Below are 26,148 nucleotides of genomic sequence, written 5' to 3' on the forward strand. Positions count from 1 at the left end.
CCTTAATTAAGATACACTGGTAGGAGCTACTTTGCAATAAAATGGACTTAAAAACTGTTGAACTTTAGCAATTAATCGCTAAAGTTTGACAGCCATAAAAACACACATCCACAGCCACATGTATAAACGTTTTAAAACAATGAAGAATAATCATGAACTTTACACACATTCATGCTTTTTATCCTCGTATCTCACGTCTTGTTTTTTTAGAAATACTCACACAATGTGTCTCGTGGAGTCCGTGCTGCATGGTTTTAGTTGTAATGTTGTTGTGTCGAGCCAGACAATAACGTTTTCTGATTCTGATCCTTTACAACCTTTTAATATTGTCAAAACTTACACAGACAAAAATAAGTCAAGTACATACGTTTTTCCGATTTCCTTAAAATTACAAAATGCTTTACAATGGAAAACTGAAAAAAGGACAGAGAGAAATAGCTTTAATACCCAACAACTTTGCAAAGTCTTAGACTTTGAAACGAGTAGAAAGAAAGTCAGGAATACAGAAAACACGTGGAGGGTTGACACACTGAACACGTCAGAAAGGATGAGATTTGGTCGTCTCCTAATGACTAATGTCAGGTTTGACTCGAACGGCGACGGAAAGGTTTCACGTCTAATCGTCATTGTCTGTTGATTTGAAATGGTCTTCGTCGATGGTGGAGAAGATGTGACCTTCGTTGCTAAGAAATTCCACTGCTTGCCTGTTGAACACAAAGAGAAAGAGAGTGAATCCATTGCTTGCTTTGTCATTCGACAGCTTTTGAAACGGGACGTTTGTCAACCATTCCCCTCCCTCACCACAGTCCACAGAGAAAATCTTACTACACGGGAACTGCTTTGTTTTGATTGATGATGATTTGATTGTTTGTGTCTCTTAGGGTAAATGCAATCAACAACAACTCCTGTGTGCCTTGATGTAAAAGTGTTCGTTTTCTCTATGGGCTTTAGTGTGGGGAGTGAGAGGCTTCAAAAGCAACGCACACTTTAAAGTTTTCTAGCAGAAAAGACAAGCAGTGAACATGTGCTTAAAATAAAAATAAAATATCTGGTGTAGGTTTTGTTAGGACAGACTTTCTTTAAGTGTTTCTTCTGTTGTCCTTGTGTCTCTGCCGGCAAAGGCAACCATGTTTTGAATAAAAGAAAGCATCCGTGTCTCCACAGACAGAGCTATATAGTGATGATAGCTACAAGACTTCTAAACCTAATTATAAAGTAGATACTGTTGAAGCCATCTTCACCAAGGAGCTGGATTGACAATTTGATGTAAGTCAGTGTGACGTTCACGTTGATAAGGGCAACAGCACATGTTTGAAAATACCAGAAAATGACAGCTCTATGAAATAAATGTGGGGAGAAAAAAGGTGGCCAAAAAAAGACAACTTCTCTTACTTGATGACAGGCAGACTTAAGCCGCCGAGTCTCTGCCTCAGGTCCTGAATACTGATGCCCTGAGCTTCTGGGCAGCCTCTTATCAAACTCAGCACCTTGAAAGAACAAACCATCACATGAGAACATGTGTCAAGCCACAAATAACATGTATAGAAGAAGCTTTCATGCTCTGACAACTTCTCTTTGTTAAACCACTAAGGAAGGACCAGAATGAAAACAGACAGGAAGTTAAAGACCACAAACAAAAATGATGTTTGGTAAAATGTATGCTAAGAAGAACTAAAGCAGCATATTCTATCATTATAACACTCGCTTGTCATTTATACCCCATTCTTGGGCAGCAACAACTCATTATTGATCGATTACTAATTTATTCTTTAAGTTAAAGTGTCAATATTTTCAAACATCAATTTTTATGAAGCAAATATAATATTGATTTAATAATTCAAAAATATTGTTTGGCAGCTTCCTACGGCCCGCCTACAAACAGAAAACCATGGTGCAAAGAACAAGTGTATTTTGAAACAATAAATACAATATTTTTGAATGTATAAATTGATATTTTATTTGCTTCTTAACAGGTGTTGTTTGAAAATATTGACACAAAGAAACCATTAAAAGGGATAAAATAAGACATTTGAGAACATCCTCATTTTGAGATTTTTCAACATTAATCAATTATGAAAGTGACTGTTCAATCCCAAACCCACTTGTGCATTTATTCCCAGTTTAAATGACTCTGCGATGCAAGCGTACTTTTATCTGCTTTGGCTGGTTGGTGATTAACAGAACCTGGTTGAACACACTCATTTCCTCTTTGGTTGTTTTCCATTATGGCTTTTATGACAGAACATTGAGAAAAACATTCATCTTCTGGCTGTTAGCATAGTCCAATAATCAATTGTGTTTTGTTTCGTGCACAATGTGAAAGGAAGGAAAGAAAGACCCTCTATTAGTTATTATTTCACTAGTGTGAAATAGTTATTCTCACCTGATTCTGACTCGCACTCAACCCGTTGTTGACCATGTCGTTAGCGCCCGTGTAGCCCCCTCCCATCCCTCCCATGTTGCCTGTGGCCGGCCGTGACAGCGGCGTGGCATTACTGCTCACTCCTCCTGCGACTCCCACCTGAAAAGAGAAATGGAAACAGATTCTGGTAAATGTGGTACAGCACAAATGACAGACACTAGGAACTGGGAACTTTCAAAGCAAACTCTATTACTGTAAACGGTAGTATTTTAGGAATACAAGTGGTTTTCAGTCGCACATCAATGACTTATTCAGTGGTGACACGCACACAGTGGGAGCTCATGTGGGCAGCAGGCAGAAATTTACAAGCTACAATTAGAAATGTGCATTTAACTGTGTAATGTCAAGGTCACTTTACTAACTGACTGTCACAATTAAAGAAGTGACAAGTGAAACAAAACTGAAAACTGTCTGTGAGAACTAAATATCAGTGGCAGGTTCCTCTTGATACAAATCTGCATTATCAGCCATGTTTGTGCTTTCATCTGCAATACATGGTACGGAGCAGAATCTTAAAATAGGTTTTGAAAAACATCAACAAAACACATAAGTAAGACACAAAAAGATTAGATTGTATAATAGAACACATTCAGCTAGAAATTAAATGAAGAATTCAATAATTTGCATGTATGGACAACTGTGACAACCCCCCCCCCCATATATGAAGCCAATACAATATATCAACACTTTTTTTAATTCCCCAGAAGCCAAGAAAGATCCACTGCAAATAGTTAATAGTTGTAAATAATAAGTAGTCGTATAAAAGTTGGTAATTTGAACAAAAGAGAAAGATAAGTTTAAAGTTGTTGTAATTGTTGGAGAGAAAAAGATTGTCAGTGTGTTCTAAAGTATTGTTATTAGATATGATTCCTGTTTGTAAGTTTATAAGTAATTGTTCTGTTGAAAAAAGTTACAAAAAAGAAAAGAAAGAAAGATATTGTAAAAGAGTATTGTTATCAAATATGAATCCTGTTAAAGGTCAACCTGTTTGGCCTGGTGCTCCCGTACCGTACCCATAAAAACCACATATCGGTCAACCTCTACTTTCAAGGGTTTCCTCTTTACAACAAACACCCTGTTTCTATATTGAAGAGCAAGTGACTGCTTCTCTGCCACTGTAGCCATGGTGACAACACCACTATTGAAATGGGTTTCCTCGAAAAGTGTTTCTCACTCGTAAATTAGTATGAGAGCGTTCTCACCATGCTCTGAGGTTTGCCGAGTGCCATGTGGGCTTGAACGACCTCCAGCATATGTGAGGTGATTTCATTCATGTCCTCGAGGGGTCTGACGCTGAATGCCACGACCGACCTGTGGTTCTGAGACAAGACAAAGAAGAAACGCGTGTAAAGACAAAGTTCAAAGAGTAAACTGCATACTACATGTGTATACAAGCTAGAAATGTGAATAACACCTCCGAAGAACACCAATAACAATAAACAGATTGAATTGGTAGGTGTGATAGTGAGAGTGACTGGTTGTTTGCTCTGTGATGGACTGGTGACGTGTCCAGGGTCAAATTGAACCTTCATGTGGAGGATAAGGCGGAAGACAATGGATGGATGGACTTACAAATAACATTATAAACTGTTTTAGCAAGAAAAGCTTGCACATTGCCAATTTCTAGTAAGTTAAATTGCACTTGCAAGGGACATAAAGGTTGCCTCTGTGCGCTTAATGAGAGGATTTCAGGACCTTACATTACATTACACTCACCTGGAAGGAGCGCAGGTTTCCAGAAACTTTGACGTAGGTGCCTGGAGGCAGGACAGTGCTGTCTGTGCTGGGATCCTAAACAAATAAAAACACATACAGAATTATCTCTGACAATATTTCAAATGGCCTTAATGTCCCTAAAGCTCTGAGCTTTCACTGAGTCAGTGATTATCTTTATATTTGGTTCAAATCTTGATCGTAATTATGTTCATTCATTCAAGTCAAAGTGTCTCTATGAACAGAAAATCTGCTTGTGTAATTTTTTTTAAATGGACAATGTACACATTCATGCTGTGTTTGTGATCGAATGTGAATAAATAAAGTGAGTATTGTCTAATTTGTGTCAACACAAACACATTTGTAATTCAAGGTTCCCACGCCTTGGTTGACATCAAATTCAAGGACTGTTCAAGGACATTCCAGGACAAATACCCTAAAATTTAAGGACCGAATGTGCCGATTGTGATTGTCCTTGGGATCTTGGACAAAGTCAGTCTTTGTAATCGTCTTTGGTGAGACACAGATCTTGGAATTTGCATTTCTTTCATCGCTTGCTTAACTTTCGTCGCTCATTGTTCTGCATGGAATCTCACATCAACGGTGGAGAGAGAGACAGTGGACAGTGTTCACAACACCGCTAGTAATTATGACTCGACGTTTGTTCTGTGTCGGCCTAGTCTACGTACATCAAGCAACGCAGGGCATGAAACAGTAGGTGGCGTCGCAACAAACAAGAGACACTTACCCAAATATCAACTTCACTTCTTTAAAAAATAACTAAATCACTTTCATTGACCCATGTCTATTTTCAAAAACTTTCAAGGGCCTTGATTCTTGTTTTTTCAATTCACAATTTTTAAAAGTCACAAGTTTGCTTGTTTTCTTTTTTCAACTGTGTGCAAACAAGTAGCGCTCACTACTGCTAGATATGGATGAGACAGGACACAGTAACACGACCTAACCTATATGTATATATATATGTGTGTATATATATATATATATATATATATATATATATATATATACACACACACACACACACCCATTTATAATCCAGGAGTAAATGTAGTTATTACTACCTCTCAGTGCCTTTTTTGGTAGCACAGGCCTATTTATCTTTGTTTTACATTTATTTCTAAATGTGACTGGTGATATTGTGCTTGTCTGTTTTGCACCTGATTGAAACTGTCATGTCTGGATATGAAGGAAACTTCATTCTACAAAGGCAGAATGATTCCCCACAAACCTCAGTGTCGACCCACTGCTTCACGTCCATGGGAGCTCCCGTCATGTCGTCCACCTTGTACTGGATGTTGGTCATGGATTTGTCTGTGCTTCTGATGACACCCACAATGGTGACCTGTGACACAGGAGAGGAGCTGTTAGCAAACAGAGCAGCTGAGAACGATAAATGGAACTTTTCTGAGAGGTGTGAATCTTTCAGACCTGACTTGAATCAGTATATAGAGCTCTACTTTTCTGCAGTGTGCTAATAAAAGAATGTATACAGTATGTGGGGAAAAAAGGCAACATAAACACAAGCAAATCCCCCCCAAAAATGTACATTTATTTAAGCTGAACTTGCACAAGTATCGTGGGTATAAAATGAAAATCTTGTGTGAGGGTATGACATAACTTGCCTCTATTATAATCATAAAACTCAGTTTTTTTCTAGGCTGTAACGGTACAAGTCTTTTTTTTTTCTTTAAATCGATATTTGGAAGTTTTGGATGGATTTAGAAAAATAAATCACAATTTTTACATTTACATTACAATTAATTATTTGACACATCTAGTAAAGGTGTAACATGTTACCAGTTTAGTTGGTGTATGAGGGATAAAACAATTCTTTTTTCCCCCACAATTATTGAACCATTGTTTTGTAGATTTTTCTGACTTGTTGCACAGGGGAAATTTCAAATTTAACATGTACACCCTCTCTTAGCCCCAGCTATGACGTACAGTGGTTTAATCTACATTATCAAATACAACGATGTGCTTCAGATGAGATTAGGACTGAACAATTTCACCATTATGATTTATTTGACACATGTTGTGATTGGATTTGTTGCAAGTTTAAGTTAAGGGCCAGTTCAATAATCACTTTGTAATAGACTTAAAAGGTGAAGGAGCCTTTTAAACACAAGTGACCATCAAAATATTGACAACTCTATGTTCTTAAACAAGCTTAAAAATAAGAATTTCAATCTCATTCCAGAAAATAGTGCCTTTTTTTCAGGGGGGGGGGGGGGGGTTCTACTATACACCAGTGCAACATTCTTGAGGACTGAGGGTCATTTTCACATTCTGCCCTCATGCAACAGGCTTCAACTTACCTGGGCAACTTCTACATCCCCGACTCTGAACGCCTCATCCGCCTGAGAAGCAGACATCATCTGAGACACTGTGCAGGGGATTATCTGCGTCGCACGGGTTCTCTGCAAAACACACATGCATGCCAAATTCAGTGCTTCCCTGGTGTGTGCAACAAATATTCACATTATTACTCTTTATGAATTACAATTAATTACAAAGGGGACAGAGAGTAGACATTACCACAAAAAGCTTCAGAGGAATGTAAAATGACCACAAATCCACACAAAATAACCACATAGTACTCTAGTGTGTCCTATATTGAAAATTAACACTTATTTGCTGGTGAGATTCCTCAGAAAAGTCATTATTTACTGCATATACAAACATTTTAGTAATAAGGTCTTTCTCCAAAAAATTCACTGTTGTCAGAGGATGCTACAACTAGCCTAACTTCAGCATTTTGACTTCTTCTCCTGTTAATTACATTAGTGCTTTGGTTGATGTGTGCACTCTGCTGGCATAAGATGTACTGCACCATATGTGAGGTGCAGATAAATGACACACAGACAAAATGAAACAGACATTGTTGGTTAATTGAACAACCAATTATTTACCAGTTGAATTCTTAATGGCAATTAAATAACTGATAATTAGTCATCAACATCCCTACTTAAGATGTTTCAAGGCCAGTATGTAGTCTACTGCTCACTTGTTGCCTCAGCATTTATCTGTCAGTGTTTTCAGTCACACTCCTTGCAGTGTAAGGAGTTGTTGTCAGTGCTGGAGTAGTAAATTGTGACTTTAGGGAAGAGATTGCTGCTCTAACTAATGTTCAGGATAACTAACCCCTTTCTTCTCTCCTCCCTGGGATAAAGCAGGTGATGCGAAGCCTCCTGGAGACTGAGTGTAACCTCCGCCTGTAGCGGAATCATTGTATCCTGCTGAAAAACACAAAAAACATGGACTCATGAATTCAAACATAAAAGACTAAATGTATGTAGTTTGATAATTACCCTACCCATGTTAAAGCCAATATCTGCTGAATCGGAGCCGATAATACTGCTGCATTCCCATGTTTAAAAGTGTGATCAAATGATGTATGTTTCCCAAACTATGTTTTGATATTTTTTTATTTGAGGCACAAGTATGTAAGTGTGTATATAATATTTCAGTATTAAATACTATAATTCTCTCTTTTCAGGACATCAAAAATTGGAATAAGCTTCCAGTTTTTTAGAAAACCTGCACAGATTAACACATTTTCTCTCCAGAAGTGATGAAATTGAGTTTAAGTCATCATTCATTTAATAAAAACACTTTTTACAGACTTAGATACACTGAGAGTATCAATTCTGATACTCTATACTGGACATGTGTATTTTATAATTAGATATATTATACTGTCCATTTATACCGTGTGCTATAGTGAGTGTGTACAGTATGTGTGTGCTCTCCATTTCATTGTCTGTTGACCTGCTTCGGGGACAACTGTCTGAGACTCGTGTATCTTGTACACTGTCTCTGATACACACAAATAACGTAAGCTTAACTAATAAGGATATACTAATATGGCATATATTTAGAATTTCCTTGTAGAAAAGTGTGATTTTTAGCCTGTGCTTAGTTCAGCCCCTGCTGTGTGTAATAGTTTGACTTTATATACCTCTGTAGCACCGTTTTTGCTGTTTCAATCAGTGAAACCTAATTAAGAAGCGGTTTAGTTGCCACTGTTTTTATTTACACCACACACGACAACATTTAACCAACTGTCACCCAAAACACAACAAAACAATGCTAGTTACAAAGCTACTTAAAGCTAACGTTAGCCGGAGTCTGACAACGTTCAACATGCACTCCTGAACACGTCGTAAACACAGTGGTGTGGACATTAAACTCACCCTGGTTCCACATGTAGGCAGCTCGAGTTTAAGTTAATAAAAATGAAAAAAGAAATAGTTAAGAGTGACACTGTGGCGTCAGGACAACACAAGCGTGTAGGTGCCTTCTTCCTCCAGTGGTCCCGCGTCAAACTCAAGACACAGCGCATGCGCAGAGCAGAAATCCCGCGAAATGTACAAGCCCGTGGAGGGACAAAAGGAGCGCATGCCCTGGGTTTCGCTTGTCAGGCAGCCGTACCTCTCTCATTATGTATGCTGTATGTGACACTAGTCTCCAACACTCTGCTATGGTTTAGTATGTTCAGCAGAAAGTGTAGTTAATAGGAGTTTTCACTCAGGTGGTGTACATTCTTAAAGTACGAGTGCCTGAAAGACAAAGCTCGGGGGAGAAATTGTTTTCAGCAACTGTGTTGCTTTCGAGTTCTGTGGGAAATCTAGCTTTCACTGACAATGTCAGTCACCTGTCTATGTGGTGTATTATATTAATTTAAAATTATGTTACTTCTGTACCATCTGTGTTATTTTCCGTTATTTCTATACATGTTTATATGTTATGTTTATTATGTAATGTTGCAGGGCGATCTTATCAAGAGTTTGCCTTCAATGGCCGTTATCCCTGTTAAAATTAATACTAGTTTGAAAAAGCTTGTATCACGTTATTTTTGTTCAGTTAAAAAACAACTGGGAGTAGAAGTATTATAGTCCTTGTAACGTTAGAGTAAAAACATTAAGTCCCTTCACGAACAACCTATAAATATTACAATATTATACAGAATCGACGAGAATTGCCTGAAAGCAGCATACACCCCTTGTTGGTGTACAGTACACACACACACACAGATACAGATATATTCACCAAAGAAATCCAATACGTGTAATCTTTAAAATGTGTCTGATTTGTGTGAATAATAGAGATTCATTCAATGCTTAATGTGTAAAATGTAACTGCAGTTGCCTGTAAAAAAGTTGGAGCTCTGGTTTTATCTTTAGCCTAAATAAAAATAGTTGTGGAGGGTTGGAGATGGCGTCTGAAGCCTTTTTATAGTCTTCTCAAATTTGGAGCCTATAAATAGTTTGATTTCCTTCATCCTCGTACCAGTTGTGTTACAATACAGCTACTACTGTACATTAGAACTCAGATGTTAATATAAACAATTCTCCTTTTCATTTTGATTTCTTCATTACAGGTGTGGTGTGGCCCACAATAAGCAACAGCAGGCTGTTTTATATCTGAAAATATAGAAGGTGAGAGAGCTGAGAGAATACCCTCACATATAAACACATGGGTAAAGGATAATTCAGGCCTGTGATGAGTCATAAAGATCTGTATCTTATCTTGCTTTGCCCTTAATGGACTTACCTCTCAAACCTCGGCTTGACTTTTGACGGCTGTTTGCTTTCTTTAAAGCGTTCAGCATGTTGGCAGTGAAGCTGCTCCTGTGCTACCTGCTGCTCAAAGAAGTCCAGCCACTGTCGGGTAAGTACAGAAGCCAAATATACCCAAGTAATCACCCCGCTTTTTTAAATGTTTCTAAAAATACTCCTGTTACTGCACCTTCCTGTGTGCAATACAACATTGTTTTTATCCAGGAAACTTCTGGCACATCACAGATCTGCACTGGGATCCAACGTACACACTGACCAATGCTCCTGAACTTGTATGTGCATCGAGTGGTAAACGACCTGCACCCAACGCAGGACAGTTTGGAGACTATGAATGTGACTCACCTTGGCACCTCATCAACTCTTCTGTCTATGCAATGAAAGATATTCTACCTGACCCAGACTTCATCGTGTGGACAGGGTATGTACCTGTAAATAAATCAGAAACTTAATTAAACAAAAATTATTGTATTGTGCATTGCGGAAATAAGACACAGTGAATTGATCGCAATATGACTCATATGAGAGACTTGAAAAGGACAATCCAAGGACACATTCTGTCCTTGGATTTATTAAGAGGGATTTCAACCACCATAGTCATAAAATCTCTATTCATTTTTTTTTTTTTACAACAAAGTACAACTGGTAAATTTAATTACATGTTTTTGTTATTATTATGTTTGGTAAAAAAAATTGTTTTTAGCAGCATAAGTTATTCTTTGTAACTTAAGTTTCATGTTTTTGCTACGGTACTTGTTAGCGTAATTTTTTGTAACTTTGTCACAGTACTTGTGACGGAGTATTAGGGCCACATTGAGAAAAAACTGTTTTCACAGACTTCAAGAATAAAGTCATACTGTACATTTATGAGAATAAAGTCGTACATTTACGAGAACAAGGTCGCTATATTCTAACCTGTTGTTTTAGAAGAGGAGAGTTGTTAAAATGAGGGCTGTGGAGCATTTTGTGGAATTGTAGTTTAGATTAGGTTTTACAAACGCTGCAGTGGACCAGTTAAAGCTATTTCCCCCTCCACAAAGTCTGTCTGGTGTTTTCTGCAGAAAAGATGTGTTTTCTTGCTCTACTTTTCTAAAACGACAGGTTAGATTATTACGACTTTATTCTCGTAAATTTACAACTTTAATCTCATAAATTTACGACTATAATCTCATTAATTTATGACTTTATTCTTGTAAATTTACGACTTTAATCTTGTAAATTAAGACTTTTAAATAAAGACTTTTTCTTTTTTGTAAATTAAGTTACATGTGTTTGTTACGGTACTTGGTACATAAATTATTTTTAGGTTAGTGACATGTTTTAACATTTTACTTTACTTTAATATTTTGTAGACAGAAGTTCAACTTTCCCCTTTATCTGTAACCTGTCTACGTTTAAGAATACTTTTAGTTATTGCTATAATATTGTGAATCACAATTGACTGTGTCGTCCCATGGCTAGTTTGAGTTAAGTCCCAAGTCCACCTTTCATTCATACCTGTTTTATGAGATGTCTTACACTAGGATCATAGCTTGGACCGTGCACAACATTTCTATAATGTCTTTTGTAGAATTTAATCCTTTAATAAAATACAACAAAGGCAAACTATGAACAAACTGTGTTTGGCTTCTCAGAGATGACACCCCACATGTACCCAATGAGGACTTAGGGGAAGATGCCGTACTGGACATTATCAGCAACCTCACACACGTCATCAAACACGTCTTTCCACGTAAGTGTGTGCAGATTTATTGGACATCAGAGATGAAAATGAATGCCACTGTTTGAGCATTGACTGATTCACTTGTATCAATAATGGTCAGAGTCAAGTTAGCATCAGCAACAGCCACAATCCTTGGTTGGCTTTCACAGTGTTTGTTGACTTACTTTTAAAAATGGAAAAAATGGAAGTGGGACATTTTTGTAAAACATGAAACCATCCAGACTGTGAAACATGTGAAGCATGCGTATCACACTGAAAATGAAATCTATGAGACTTTAGGGTTTATTTGGAATTAGCTTCCCATAGATGCCACAACACTCAGCGAATCAAAGCTCTGCTGTCACATGACATGAGATTGTAACCATTAGAAAAAAAGAAAGTGATTATTGATAATATAGATGGCTGCAAAAAAGTGAACATATGGGCCCTGACACATGTAAAAATAGTGTGAAACTGCAGCGGGTCAGAGGACACAAACTGCGGAAGCAGTCTTTACTGCACCCCCAGGACAGATTGTGTTCACACATGCAAGAGAAAGTGGCCACACATGGGCAAAAATACATGAAAATGGATTTTAAAGTAAAATGCTAAATACCCAACTACAAAATACAGCTGCCAGAGCATGTATCAAAATAAAATGAATTTAATATTTAAATGTAACATCATATTACCATTCAATAGAATCATATCCAAATCAATTAAGCTACTTCGAAGGCAATAATTATGACATGATCAACATGTTCTAATTTTGAATGTGCATGAAGCACTTTGTACAAGTTGTAAACGATAGCACTAAACCTTTTAAAAAGGATTGAGAAGTATGTATTTAATGTTTTAGTATGAAATACTGCTAATCCCTGAATGTGGCTACATGCTTACTGATTCCGAAGACACATTCAGGATGCATCACTGAACCTGAATGTTGTCCACTTGTGATCAGCTTCACCGTTATGATCAGCTGGGATTGCCTCCAGCCTTCATTTCTTACATACAGTGCCTTTAAAGTCCAGATTATATCATGGCTGAAATCAATCCGGTCATTTTCCCCATCACACATAATGTTGGTATAAATGTGATGTTGTCGTCACCATGTTTTTTAAACATCGATGTCATTCTCAGGCACTAAAGTGTACTCTGCCCTGGGAAACCACGATTACCACCCGAAGAACCAGCTGCCTGCAGGCCCCAACATCATCTACAGCCAAACAGCCCAAATGTGGAAGGACTGGTTGGAGCTTCCGTCCCAGGAGACATTTAAAAAAGGTTAAACCACTAACATTTACTCTTCCGTGTGAGTCGTTTGTGAGCACACGTCCGAATATGTTTGCTGCAATGTCCCCTCTGTACTGTAGGTGGGTATTACACAGAGAGGCTGCTGGGTCAACCCGGTCTCAGGATGCTGGTCCTCAACACGAACCTCTATTATGACCAAAACAAGTTGAACGTGGGCTTGGACGATCCAGCGAGCCAGTTTAGCTGGGCCGACCATGTTCTCACAGAGGCTGCTAAAAACAAGGAGAAGGTAAAGCACCTCGTCTATCGATGACTCTGGCAGATTCATACTCAGAAATACGTGTTGGGAACTTCCACTAGCATTAATGGCTGTTAGGTGTGAATTATAGAGAACAGTAGAACTCATAATAAGCAGTTACTTCCTCTTTTTTTATGCTTAATATGAGTAATTGTGGAAAAAGAGGGTGTTAAACAGAGTGACCTTTATGTTAAGCTCTCTCTGTGATGTTTTTTTAAATAACTGACTTTCATCACCAGGTCTACATAATTGGCCATGTCCCTCCAGGGTTCTTTGAGAAGAAGAGGAGTAAGCCGTGGTTTGTGCCTAAATTCAACCAGAAATACGTGGATTTAATTCAGAGGCATCATTCCGTCATCCTCGGGCAGTTCTTTGGCCATCACCATACTGACAGTTTTCGCATGTTCTACAGTTCAGAGGGTAAAGTCATACTTTTAAGACACGTCTTTAAACCACATAACCTTCACCTGCTATGGCATTAGAGCCCAGATGTTAACATGACCGTCTGAAATCCCCTGGGTTAACAAACCTCCTTAAACATCAAAGGTAAGGACCCGACACAGCGTATAAAGACATGGGTCAAGGTTAATTACAAGTGAACTGTTCTTGTGAGCTTAAAACGCCACATTTCTCTGTGGACATTGGCACACGATTTATAAACATTTACATTTTACAGTCAGAAAAGGCTGTTTAACAGCGAGACAAAGTGGAGAACATGTTTTAAGATATCATAAGCGGCTATAGGTGTATTGTGTGAACCTTTTTTCTTTTTCCTTTTGTTTTTTAAATGCTGGCATTCATGTTTTCAGTCATGTCTAAAGCTGTGAGTCAGTAACTCATACAGAAACCTGAACCTTCTATTTAAACTCAAGGTCTACAATTAAACACAGAGACAATTATATGTACTGTACGTGACAGAAACAGTGAGAGCAGAGTGTGGTTAGCTGCCATATCTCAGAAAACACAGCAAAGCAATACACTGCAAAGGTTACGAGTTAAGAGAAGAAACAGACTTATTTAGAAGATGATCAGCTGAGACGGTGAGAGACAGACGTGTGGACAGGCACATGATTTTTCTTTTCTCACATAATGAAGTGTTCAAGGTTTTTATATATATATATATATACATATATATACATATTTATATATACATACATATGTGTGTATATATATATACATACATATACACATATATGTATATATATACATATACATATATATGTATACATACATACATACATATATGTATATATACATATATACACATTCATATACATATATATACATTCATATATATATATATATATATATATATATATATATATATATATATATATATATATACAGTTGCCAATCAGTAGGTTTTCTTTCACTTATACAGGCTCTCCTATCAGTACGATGTTCCTCAGCCCAGGGGTCACCCCGTGGAAAACGACACTTCCTGGAGTGGTGGATGGAGCAAACAATCCTGGGATTCGTGTCTTTGAATATGACACAAAAACACTTCTAGTCAAAGTAAGTCAATGGCAGACTGTGATTTCTATGCCAAGATATGAGCAACCTCTTGATGTATAACAGCGATTTTTATTTTTGAACACACTCAGGATGTGGTGACATATTACCTGAATCTGACGTACGCTAATATGGCCCGAGGGCGCTGGGAGAAGGAGTATCGCCTCACAGAGAGCTACAGAGTACCAGACGCCTCCCCGGCTTCCATGCACCAGGTCCTGGAGCGCATCGCTGAAGACCATTGCTACTTACAGAAATACTACGAGTACAACTCTGTCAGCTATGACCTGTCAGAGTGCGACAGTGACTGCCGTGTTGACCATGTGTGTGCAGCCAGAGAGGTAGACTACACCAGGTATGAGCACTGCCTGGCAAAAGAAGGGGCAGCTGCCATTTATGGTGGGTTTCTGCCAGTCCTCTCTGTGGTGCTTAGTCTGGTGTTGTCCAGTCGATAATCCTCATCCATCACCGTCGTGTAAATTGTGAACATGTAAATATTTGTTAAGATGATAGTTCATGTTATTGAAGTGTTGTACGAGGTACTGACACAGGTACTGACACAGGTACTGACACAGTGTCAGCAGTGACAGTGCTGTGCACTCTCCCTGCTCTGGGAACCATCTTGAGGTTTTCGGTCAGTGAAATATGAAAACTGATTTAAGCCACTTAACCAAAGGTAGATTATAGATTATAGAATCTACCACATCTTAAGTCAATGATCCACTGCTTAGCCTGTTCAAATGTGTTGTACATGAATTGGATATTTGAAGCCTTAGCATGTTAATCGTGATTAAGTAAGGGTCCGGCGTGAACGCATTTGTTTTTCTAATTCCATTAATCATATGCAGTGTTTGGCACTTCTGTTGTTCACACATGGTGTGTCGTAGCTGCTTCCTCGATGAGGTTAGAGTCAGCTGGTGATGTTTGCTGTGTGGCATATGCAACTAAATAAATAACCTAGAATTCGTATTGCGCTTCCTTTGATCTGTGATAATCAAATCATTCTGAACCTAAAGCTCATTTAGTAACGTCCATTGCTTTACATGGGGTACAAAATACGAACAACACGCTCTTAACTTTACCTAAGTGACACAAATTGACCAAACAAGTCTCAATAGACTCTGGTGTGGAAGAGGAAGTGGTTTACAAACTTCAGTTTCCAGTTGTAAAAAGGCTGACTCATCGGAAGATAAAGGTGTGGCCATATTGTAAGCTTGAGATAAGCAGGCTTAGATTTCATGATGTGAACTTTTTGTTAGGAGGCCAAAATATGTGTCTTCGCTGGCAGCGAAGGATCATCCGCTGTGTCTCAAGCTGGTTTGTGTCGCAAGGGGTGAAAAAAAAAAAAACCTCAACAATACCTTATGATCAAGTTTGAATGAGTTATTAACGAGAAGTTAAGCAGGAAAACACAACCTTTGGCTTTAGAGTCTAGTGCGGGCTCTTCACCTTAAATACACTTCATTTCCAGTCAATCACTTGTGATAAGTCTATGGTTAAATGATAATATCAGCAATTAAAAAACAATAAATCTTGAACAATTAACTTATTCATGTCCATGTCACTTAAATGCTATGTAATCTGTTACTCACATTAAAGATTAAGCTGTTATCTCGTCTGACTCTAAGAAGATGTAATGAGTTTTTGATTACTGCCAGTAAACCAGAGGATTTTAAATGGGACTTTGAACTTGTTGTGATGACATATTTATTGAGTATTGATGTGCGTAAGCAGTGTATTAGATCCATAAATAACCCTTATGTTCACACACTGTGGACTTGACAGTGTAGTTCAGTAAGTTCACATGATTAGAACCTGTTTAGCTGAAGTAAAGGGCATCGTCGCTGCTTCAAGAGCTTTGCTGTAGTCTTGGAGACTGAATTTGGTGCAGATTGGAGCGGTCATCTTTCCCTGCTTGATGAGGGAGCACAGTTCATCCAGCATGGCTCTGAACACACCTTCATCTGAGGGGACAGTGAGGAGAATGGCCCGTAAAATTTCGTTTAAAAAGAATAATTTGAGTATCTTGATCTATGACAAAAGACATGCTGACCCACCACTTGTGTGGTCTCTCTTCCACTGTGTGACCCAAAATCCCCGGACCTTAACATCCTTAAAAATGAGAGCACTCTGGAGAGCGTTTGAGTGGACAAAGGTTAACAGTAAGTAATAATGTCTCAGTGAAATGTGATGATAAAGGACTGAGGAGGATGCATCTTACCACGGGGACAGTAACTGGCTGTTTGGCCATCCCACCATACGTCACCATGGAGCCTCCAATTCTGGGAAAAAAAAGACATTTAATCATTAGTTTTTTTTCTGCAGTACAATTATATTATGATGTTTAATAAAGATTAGTCAGCGTTCTCACTGAAGATGACGAAGCAGTTCTGTTGCACTCTTGCCTCCGACTCCATTTAATGCCAGTTTTGGCTTTGGACATGTCTGTAAAATAAAACACAACGCATTGAGAATCTTACACCGACAGACAAACTCACATGATAATATATTTAAAGTGATAGTTTAGGTTACTTTGACATGTGGCTGTACACATAGACACTAACAACAGGCTCCTGTAATGAAATCTATATCTGTTTAACTATAATATCTTAATAAGCTTGAAGAGTCTTGAAAGCTTTTGATTTACTGCTGCCTCAATTGGAAGATTTGTTTCACTGAGGTAAACCTGAGTATTTTAAGTCATTTAAGTCATTTAAGTATTCATATACTTAAATTACTTAATTGCATGTTTGAACTCACTGGTGGAGGCAGCGGTGGACCAAAAGCTTTAAAAAAACGCCACTTTTCTCAGTGGACCTTGGTTCAGGGACGGGTTTTACAAGGCAACAAAAAATTCAGTGTCCCGTTGCAAAAAGAAAAGTCTAAGAGCGAAATAAAGCTGCAGACATACTCTTACAATATCATAGATTAAAATCCTTTTTTCATGGGAGCGAGCTGGTTCCCGGCACAGTGGGAGAGCCAGGGACAGAGTCCGTGCTGAATATGTGCCAGAACCTCATACAACCACACTTCAAAAAACCGGCAAACTTCAGACCCACAGACCTTGAACAGTTCCTTGATCTCAGGCCGCCTCAGCGCCTCTTCTTTGATCACATGAGTTGCTCCAATGGCCTTCAACCTATCACTGAGATGTGTGAACTCTGGCCTTTGAAAGGGAAGAAGAGAATCTTCATTATAGTCATAAAATCAAACACACCCATACAAAAAACTCTTTCTGTGCGTTACCCTAAGAGAAAAAAAAACACTACTACTTAATGGCCAGGGACAAATTCATAACCAGACCCAACCAGTTGCTCAAGTGTCTTTACACATTTAGTGTTGTTAACCTGTCTCGGATGACATTGATTGTGTTTACTCCTCTTGCAGCAGCAATCTGTATGACTGCCTGTCCCACTCCACTGTTGGCTGCATTCTGGATCACGGTGTCGCCTGAAAACACCACAGATGAACACAGAGATTCCTACGTGAAAGACATTTGAAGCCATAAATTACCCCCCACACTCTGCTGCACCAAAGTCAATTGAGAAAATCAGTGTTTTAGCGTTTGTGGACACATGAGTTGATGATCTACTGCTGCTTTTTAGATACGTTTGTGTCTCTTGGAACACATTTGCACTCACTGATGGAGGCAGCAGTGATTCAGCAACTCCTGTTTGCTGTGATGTAAAATAGCTGATTTTCTCTATGGACTTTTGTGCAGGGAGTCAGCAGTTTACATGTAACAGTACCTCAAACAACCACACTTAATAACCCTGAGCCATCCCTGTTTAGAGTTGTTTTATTCAACAGTTCCTTCAAACAAGACACCAATAGTAAAAAAAAAAATGGATTCCTCATCTGTCTGGACCTGTTTACCTGGTTTAAGATCTTCAAAATCAGAGAGCATCCTGAAGGCAGTGCACGGGTTCACCCCCAGTGTGGCAGCAGACAACAAGGGAATGTTATTTGGTAGGGAGATGACATCTTCTTCTGATAGCACTGCCTCTGTCCTCCATGTCCCTGCTCACACAAAGACACAAACGTCATGTTGTGAGACATTACTGTGCCCTTCTTCTCTCAGGCCGTGTCCCAATGTCCACCCACCCTCACAGACTCACTGGCTTAGTGAAATCATTTAGTGTGTGAGGGCCCTCTAGTGGTCATTTTAAGCACTTTGTGGCCACTTTGCATGTTTATCTTTGCAGACTCAAAAAACTGAACATAGAATTGACCGACACTGTTGTTGACATTACAAGACAAAAACCTGTATATGTTATTATGTTCTTAAGTTTATTAATCAATGCACTAAAAGATCATTTGTATTTAAATAACCCCTCATTGAGACTGTAAGGAAGTTGATAAAAAGTCTAAAACTCAACACAATAACCAACTTTTTGGCATTATCAAGGTATGAAACAGAAAGTGTTGTCTCACTGTGTTTGTAACATTTGGAGCTTCTCACACTCCAGACACTTAACAGGTGACATCAAGTCCATGAGGGTTTGGGGCTTAAAGGTTCAGAGGGGGACATTGGGAATTTCAAGCTGTGATTTACCTAGACCAGCATCTTTTGGAATGACCCAGTCTCCAGTTTTGAGGGAGTTCACCTGGCTGCCCACCTCTATGACTTCAGCCACACCTTCGTTGCCCCCAACAGCCGGGAGGTCAGGCAGGATGGCATACGTACCTGAAAAAACACTGTTTAGATAAAGGACTTTCTGTAAAAAAAGGACTGTTCAATGTTCTCTTTCTCACCTGTTTGTATGAATGTTTAAATTAGGTTACATCTATAAGATGTGACGTATCACATGATTTGTAAGCACTACTCATTTCAAATGCCTTCCCCAAGAAGGGCATTTAAAATAACATATGTACAGCATAACCACATATGGAAAAACTTGTAAAACTGGGAATTTATCCAACTGTTTACCTTGTATCATGTTGATGTCAGATGGGTTGATAGGAGCTGCCAACATTTTAACTAGGACATCCTTTGCACCTATAGGAGGCAGATCTATATCCTCTAATCTGGTGACAAGAAAGATTCTCTTTATCTGACATAAAAATGAATTATGTATCTCAACAAAGAAAAAAATAAACAATGTTATTGTTTTAAAGCAAACACACCAATGCACCACATTATTCAAGGTAATAATATGAATGTATTAATAGGAAAAACAATGCATTACGATATTCATCAGTTTGCAAAACAATTAAATATATAGTTTACACAGTTCTTTATTTTTTTATTTTATTTTATGACACTGTACATTTACTTTATCATTGGTCTTCTCACAGTATAGGCTGCCTTGGGTACTGGGACCATTTGTCAATTTTTACATTATAGTTTAATCAATTATTTTCTTAGACTAAAAATGCACTTAATTCAAACGGACATCCATCAATAAGGTAACTGTTAAGTGTTAGAAAATACTTGGAAAAAGCAATAATAATATGTCCAGTTTGTCTGCAGGTGGCAGTAATGAGAATTTTCAGACATGTGGTACCCTACAATACAGTACGAAGAAGACGCCACACTCCTGGATAAGACACTCAGCTGTGACACTAATGCGTTCTCACGTGTGATTTCGAACAATATATTTCACTCTAATAAGAGAAAATACTGATATAATGGAGAGGAAGTGGTTCATATAACCCACGTGCGTGTGGTTGACCACCCAACTCCAGTGACAGGACAGAACCGCCCTATATTTACTATATGGAAACAAGTTACATGTTGACTACAGCTACGTAGTGAAACGTTAATTTAAATATGATTTAAACAACGCTCTTACTGAACGACTTGAGCCGGGTCTCCGTGTTTACTGTACACAAGTGCTTTGCATGTTTGTGCGCGAGGTCCAGCTGAATGAGTGAAGTGACACGCGTTAGCATTGTCGCTTAGCCTCGTTAGCTTTAACAGAGCAGCGGTGAAGGTCGTCCGGCTCCTGGAACACACTCTGAGAAGTGGCAGCCGCATTTCCACGCAGGACTTCGGTCAATTAAAAACGAGAAATAACGACAGTGAGCCGTGACAGTGCTCGTACAGCCAGAGTCCTCCTCACAGGGCGGCCATGTTGGACAGAGGTTTCGTCAATTAAAAACGTAAACAAAGAACAGCGTCCCTTGTGGAGAAAAGCAGTACTTCTACTGAAATATACAAGGTTTCAAGGTTTTTATTTGCCATTTGTGCTTAAAACAGATAGTCCAGACACATTGGAAATCTTGTGCGGGTTCTACGAGTCAGTTTTAGAAGACAGAAACACAAACTTAAGTATAAATATAAAAGTATAAAAGTAGACCTCAAATTAAAATCTACACAGAGTATAAAAAATATTAAGAAAATGTAGATGTAGAAGTAGAAACAATAAAAATAAAAATATACAGATATACAACACCCTTTTATGTATATATATATATATATATATATATACGTATACATATATACATATATATATATATATATACAGTACACATACATACACATACATATACATATATACATGCACATATACATAGATATACATGCACATACACATATGAATTGCAGTATTGCACTGGGATGTATTGCACATTTATCAGGGAGAGGAATATTGCACAGAATATTGCACATGGTTAAGGTGAGGTAGTGTAGTTATTTTACAGAGAGTTCAGTGGTTAAAAAAGCGAGTTCTGTGTGTTATAATGCTGTCCACTCTGTTGTGCCTCAGGTTGTACTTGCAGCGTTTGTGTTTGAGCAGAGAGTGAGTCTCTGCTGATTCGCTCTGCTCTTTTCCTACAACGCTGCGTATACATGGAGTCCATGGTAGGAAGTTTTGTCCCAATAATCCTCTCCGCAGTCTTTATGACGCTCTGCCTGTGTGGTGTTTCCGTACCAGACAGTGATGCCTGTGGTGAGGATGCTCTCTATCAGTCCTCTGTAGGCCAGGGTGAGAGGGCGGTGGTTCAGTCCAGCTTTCCTGAGCAGCCTGATGAAGTACATTCTTTGCTGGGCTTTTTTCACTGTGGCTGTGGTGTTACAAGCCCAGCTCAGGTCAGATGTAACCTGCAGTCCCAGGAATCTGTAGCTGTCTGTCCTCTCCACCTCGGTCCCATACACGGCATACGCGGCAAAGGCTGCCCTCCTCAGGTTCAGTGTGCGACTTAAAGGAGGGTTTATTGGTAGGCAATAATATACTACCTATTAGTAAGTTTATTTAGGTATTCTAAGCTCTAAAATAAAACATGTCTTGTTTGTGTAGCCTTAAGCAAGGGGCTTATTTTATGGAGGCTGCCACCATGTGTCTACGGGAGCCCGAATGGACAAACCAGAGTTTAGCGGAATAATTTCTGTAATGTGTAAACCACTGTTGCCCTGTTGGAAGATGGAGAACTGAGAAGAGAAATCCTCAATGTCTATTGTCTGCAGTCACGCCATATTACAATTGTAAAGAACTGACTTTACTGATAATCTGTAACTCAAATTATTGATCGTTGTTTGTAAGGTTTGTTTATGTAGAGAATGTTACACAATATCAAAGCATGTATTGCAGTCTCTCTCCCTATTTATCATGGCACTGACTTTATTTCAAATTAAGGTGTACAATGACAAGGATGGAAGTATTTAAGTATAAGTAAGTGTTTCTATAGAATGTATATATTGGTAGTATTTATTTTATAAACTTGTATACTATATATAGAACACTGAAGTGTTTATTGACCTTGGAAATGTTAATAACCACAAATGAAAAGCACACATGAATATCGACATTTATTAGGAAATGGAGCAGATCTTTACACATAGAAACATAATCACAGTAATACTTTGAAAAGCCTACATGCTGCTCATCATTGACAAACTACAGCCATCAAATTGCCTGAGATGGAGATACTTGTAGGATCACGGCAGTAAACGCTGATAATATTCACCAGTAATAAATGCACATTTCTTTTTACATTTTTTTTTTGGAAGTATAGCTCTAATCATTTACCTGATAGGACACAATACCACAAATCAAATGGCTGATGGTCACAAACAAGATGTACCTGTTTTCCTGAGAGCACAGTTTTAAACAGATCCTTAGATTTTTTTTTTCAAGATATATTTAACTCATCTAACAACCAAAAAAAAAATCACAACAACACACCACTGAGGGGTCAAACAGGGTTGGTGCCATCACAACATCTGTCATAGACTCAGTTTTCAAATTAGAGCTTGTAAACATGGAAGTCCAGCAGATTATTGCAAACATTACAACACTTTCATTCAACCTTTGCTTCAATAGTGGGTGCAAGAATCACGTTAAGAGTTTGACAGATGAGGTAGATCATGGAAAGTGATCTGAATGACCCTCTTTTCAACGGAAAGAAAAGGAAGTGTAAAGCAAAAATGCAGACAATTAAACTATGTATTCTAATCATGGCATTTTAACACAGTAACAATCTTTCTGTCCTTTCATATCCTGAGTGGAATTGTCACAACAGTGTTTCCCAGATGCGACTTTCAAACTTGGAAAATCCCTATAAACTACTTCAAAGCAGACGATTTGAGTGCTAATGACACATTCTTTTTGTCGAAGGCATTGATAGTCTGAAACACCAAGTATCGGCCATGTGTTGGGATGAGACAACCCCAGGTTATATACTACTAGCCCCAATCCCTTTAACAATATTCTACTACAGCCCCATCTACAACGATTATAGAGGAAAAAATACAACAATAGTGGAACATTTTCTTCACATCATATCATGGCATGTTATGTCAGAGAGGAGAAAAAAAAATAAAGATCATCACATCATCATACAGCGTGTGCATGAAAAGTTGAGTCAAAAACGCTTTGAATTCTCAATGTTTTATCATCGTATACTCATTTTTTTTTAAGACATTGAAAAACAAACGCTACCAAACCCATTTTCACTGCCTCGGTCTTGTCCTGTGTTTCACATCACGGTGATAAGCAAAAAAAAAACCCAACTTTGTCCTGAACAACCACTCCTCTACTCTTTGCAGTCAATCTGAAGTATTCCCTGAGTTTTCAGATCGACATTTCCTGAGATGAGACTAAGAGTGGAGATACATTCCTTTTTTTTTTCTTCCAACCAGCAACTGAATGTATGTGGCATATGAAAATCTAAAAAAATATAATATAAAATATGAAACCTATATTCAAAAAACCTTAAACTGAATATATATATGTAAAAAAAAAAAGAAATGAATGCATCTTACACGTGATTAGTGCAGAGTAACATTGCATTGGCTTTGGCATAGATAGCAATGACAATGTGCCTCTCTTTTGAAAGACTCATTGTGCACAAAACAGAAAAAAAATAATCATAAAATGCAAAAAAACGAATAAAAGAAACTCACAGTTTAAATCAGCTCTCATAATACTCTGTACCTGTACAGTATACTGTTACTCTTGTATTGCAATATCTGTGTTACACGGTATTCATAATGCTCTGAATTATTAAAGACAATGATTAATCAAGCACATGTACAAAGTAATACAAGTACCAAGAAACAAATATCAAAAAATGTGTTACCCAAATATATTCTCAAGTCATGTTATTGACGTTTGACAGTTTTCTGACGTCTAATCAAACGTTAGTTGCTGAGAGGCTTCGACGGGAGCAGGAGAAGCTGCAGCACTCTTGGATGAAAATAAATAAGTAGTATGTTTTTCTTTTTTAAAAAAAGGCTTTAGAATAACTTTACATTATATATTAATTGGGTGTAAAAGTCTCATCAGCGTCTCCTGTAAAATGGGAGTAAAAAGCTGATTAGCTAGCTAGTTCTACATGCCCCTCCGTGCGGGCTTGGTGTTCCTGAACTATGACCCTACTAAGGGTCACAGGGAGGTAATGTCTTAAATAACTACCTAGAAATGGACCGCACAGGATATAAACAAAAACACCAGCCTTCCCACTGGCAAACATCACGTCTGATTCTGCCTCATTTTATTCAAGTATCAAGAGGTGAGCTAGCTGGACCTCTCACTATCTCAGTCCAGGTCAAGTATCTTATTAAAGGTTATGTTGTACGTGTTTAGGGTGTAGTGTCACGTTTGACTGGAATTCTATCAAATCCATGTTGAGGTCATTATAAAACAGCAGCCAATCAAATGAGAATATACCACCGACAGAAAGACGACGAGGGGTCAAGCTCAGAGAAAGGTTAAAGAGTAATTTAACACCATACTGAATTGTTCCATTTGATGCTTGAGACTCATAGGATAGGTCTTTAAAGTGAGGTTACAGGAGGTATTGACACATCATCAACACTAGCTCTCACTGATAAGATGGCTGCCAGCGGGGTCGGAAGGTCAAACAGATTTTAACCACTCATGAGCAAAAGGCTCATGAAATAAAATCTATGCCTGCTTTTGTCTTCAATGTCTTTGGCTCTTTATCTCACAATTAGACTATTTCTGACTGGAAACTGTAGTTTATAAACCACCTACTCTACTGCACCAAAGCCCATAGAGGAAATCAGCATTTGTGGCTCATGGCGACACAGGAGCTTCTGGCCTCCCGCTGTCTTATTTGGTAAGTTTGTGCCATTGAGGTAAATATGAGCAAAGAATTTCAAACATTAAAGTGATATACACTGATTTTCTCTATGGATTTTGGTGTGGGGAGTGAGCGGTATACAAACTTGTATTGCAAGATAAATTGCCCAACACATTTAAGAAATCATAGATTTAAACATGTACAGATTTCATTTGCTGGGTTAAAATCTATTTTGTGAGAGTCTCAGGCTGTTTTATAGAAATGTTCTCAGCAAAGTCAGTGCTGATTAATGTGTTAATATCTCTGCTAATACAACCATGCTTAAAATAAATCTTAACCATCTCTAAGCTGCCTCAGACATGCACTGAAGTTTCCATATTCTCTGGAGAATGTCCACAGAAGACATTTCCTGTGGTCAGCTTCTGAATCAAATCCAATTCTCCAGACCTTCTCTGAAATTCATGTCTGAAAACAACTTTTAAATCTAACTTAAATCTTGGTCTCTGAGGAGCACATGACCTAGTGCGATGCGATCGCAGTATACTCAATCAGTCGAAAAACTTTCAAAAACCCATTTGTCCTCCACCTGTGGCCTGTGGCTCAAAGTTTCTGTTACTTTTAAAAACAGACAATCTGATATTCCGTCCAGCTTCACACAGCAACTGAATCACTGAGCCAGGTGACCCTGAGAAGTTCCACTAATGCGGCAACAACTGAATAATCAGGTCGGGTTAAATCACTCTTTAAGGAGGTATAATCACAAATAACAGCAGTCCTGTGTCAATACTGTAGTGCAAAAAGGATTTGATATAATCCCAGTCCAGTTTTCAATCTCCAAAACTGTTTTCTGAGAATATTTGGTTCACCATCAGTGGCTAGAGTGACACTTTTTCACCGCAGACCAAACTTGCACCAATGAGGTAGACAGTGCACCTTTAGACAGCCAGCACAATGCTGGGTGAAAAGAATGAAATGACATTTAAAAAGAAAAAAGAAGAAAGAAATAAACCTGACCAAAAGCTGGAAACCACTTCTAGTCTGACATTCATTTCGGCCCCAGGAAAACTGGATGGTCAATTGCAATATTGACAGTTGCCAATAGCTATAACCCTCAAACCCATCCCATGTGTTTTCACAAACCCTCCCACTTCCCATGCGA

General features: G+C 38.3%; 4 protein-coding genes across 5 annotated transcripts in view; 1 reads left to right on the forward strand and 3 right to left on the reverse strand.

The window, feature by feature from the left end:
- Positions 1–306: 306 nt before the first annotated feature.
- rpa2 (replication protein A2) lies at positions 307–8,508 on the reverse strand. Of its 2 annotated transcripts, none has more exons than XM_058648243.1 (9): positions 8,353–8,508; positions 7,301–7,395; positions 6,475–6,576; positions 5,385–5,498; positions 4,139–4,213; positions 3,625–3,741; positions 2,384–2,521; positions 1,393–1,487; positions 307–704 (listed from the first exon to the last, which is right to left on the reverse strand). In XM_058648243.1, the coding sequence occupies exons 1-9, from the start codon at positions 8,363–8,365 to the stop codon at positions 617–619; spliced, it is 837 nt and encodes a 278-aa protein (XP_058504226.1). In that variant the 5' UTR covers positions 8,366–8,508; the 3' UTR covers positions 307–616. The 2 variants fall into 2 exon arrangements, with proteins under 2 accessions (XP_058504226.1, XP_058504227.1); XM_058648244.1 differs by having other exon boundaries at positions 7,301–7,392; positions 8,353–8,498.
- Positions 8,509–9,745: 1,237 nt separating this feature from the next.
- On the forward strand, positions 9,746–14,966 carry smpdl3b (sphingomyelin phosphodiesterase acid like 3B). The gene is made up of 8 exons (XM_058648240.1): positions 9,746–9,829; positions 9,943–10,156; positions 11,370–11,467; positions 12,578–12,721; positions 12,811–12,980; positions 13,229–13,409; positions 14,371–14,504; positions 14,594–14,966. Exons 1-8 carry the CDS (start codon positions 9,769–9,771, stop codon positions 14,954–14,956), a joined length of 1,365 nt encoding a protein of 454 aa, XP_058504223.1. The 5' UTR covers positions 9,746–9,768; the 3' UTR covers positions 14,957–14,966.
- Positions 14,967–15,810: 844 nt separating this feature from the next.
- Positions 15,811–20,585, reverse strand: mecr (mitochondrial trans-2-enoyl-CoA reductase). The gene is made up of 10 exons (XM_058648242.1): positions 20,297–20,585; positions 19,432–19,529; positions 19,057–19,188; positions 18,378–18,521; positions 17,849–17,951; positions 17,565–17,667; positions 16,873–16,946; positions 16,723–16,783; positions 16,559–16,631; positions 15,811–16,465 (listed from the first exon to the last, which is right to left on the reverse strand). Exons 1-10 carry the CDS (start codon positions 20,479–20,481, stop codon positions 16,302–16,304), a joined length of 1,137 nt encoding a protein of 378 aa, XP_058504225.1. The 5' UTR covers positions 20,482–20,585; the 3' UTR covers positions 15,811–16,301.
- Positions 20,586–22,238: 1,653 nt separating this feature from the next.
- lin28aa (lin-28 homolog Aa) overlaps positions 22,239–26,148 on the reverse strand; it is a 17,895-nt gene continuing 13,985 nt past the window's right edge. Inside the window, exon 4 of the mRNA XM_058648896.1 lies at positions 22,239–26,148. This exon is cut by the window's right edge and continues 754 nt beyond it. The gene's annotated coding sequence lies outside the window, so the exon portion shown is untranslated.

Source organism: Solea solea, chromosome 13, assembly GCF_958295425.1.
Source record: "Solea solea chromosome 13, fSolSol10.1, whole genome shotgun sequence".
Taxonomy (NCBI): Eukaryota; Metazoa; Chordata; class Actinopteri; order Pleuronectiformes; family Soleidae; genus Solea; species Solea solea.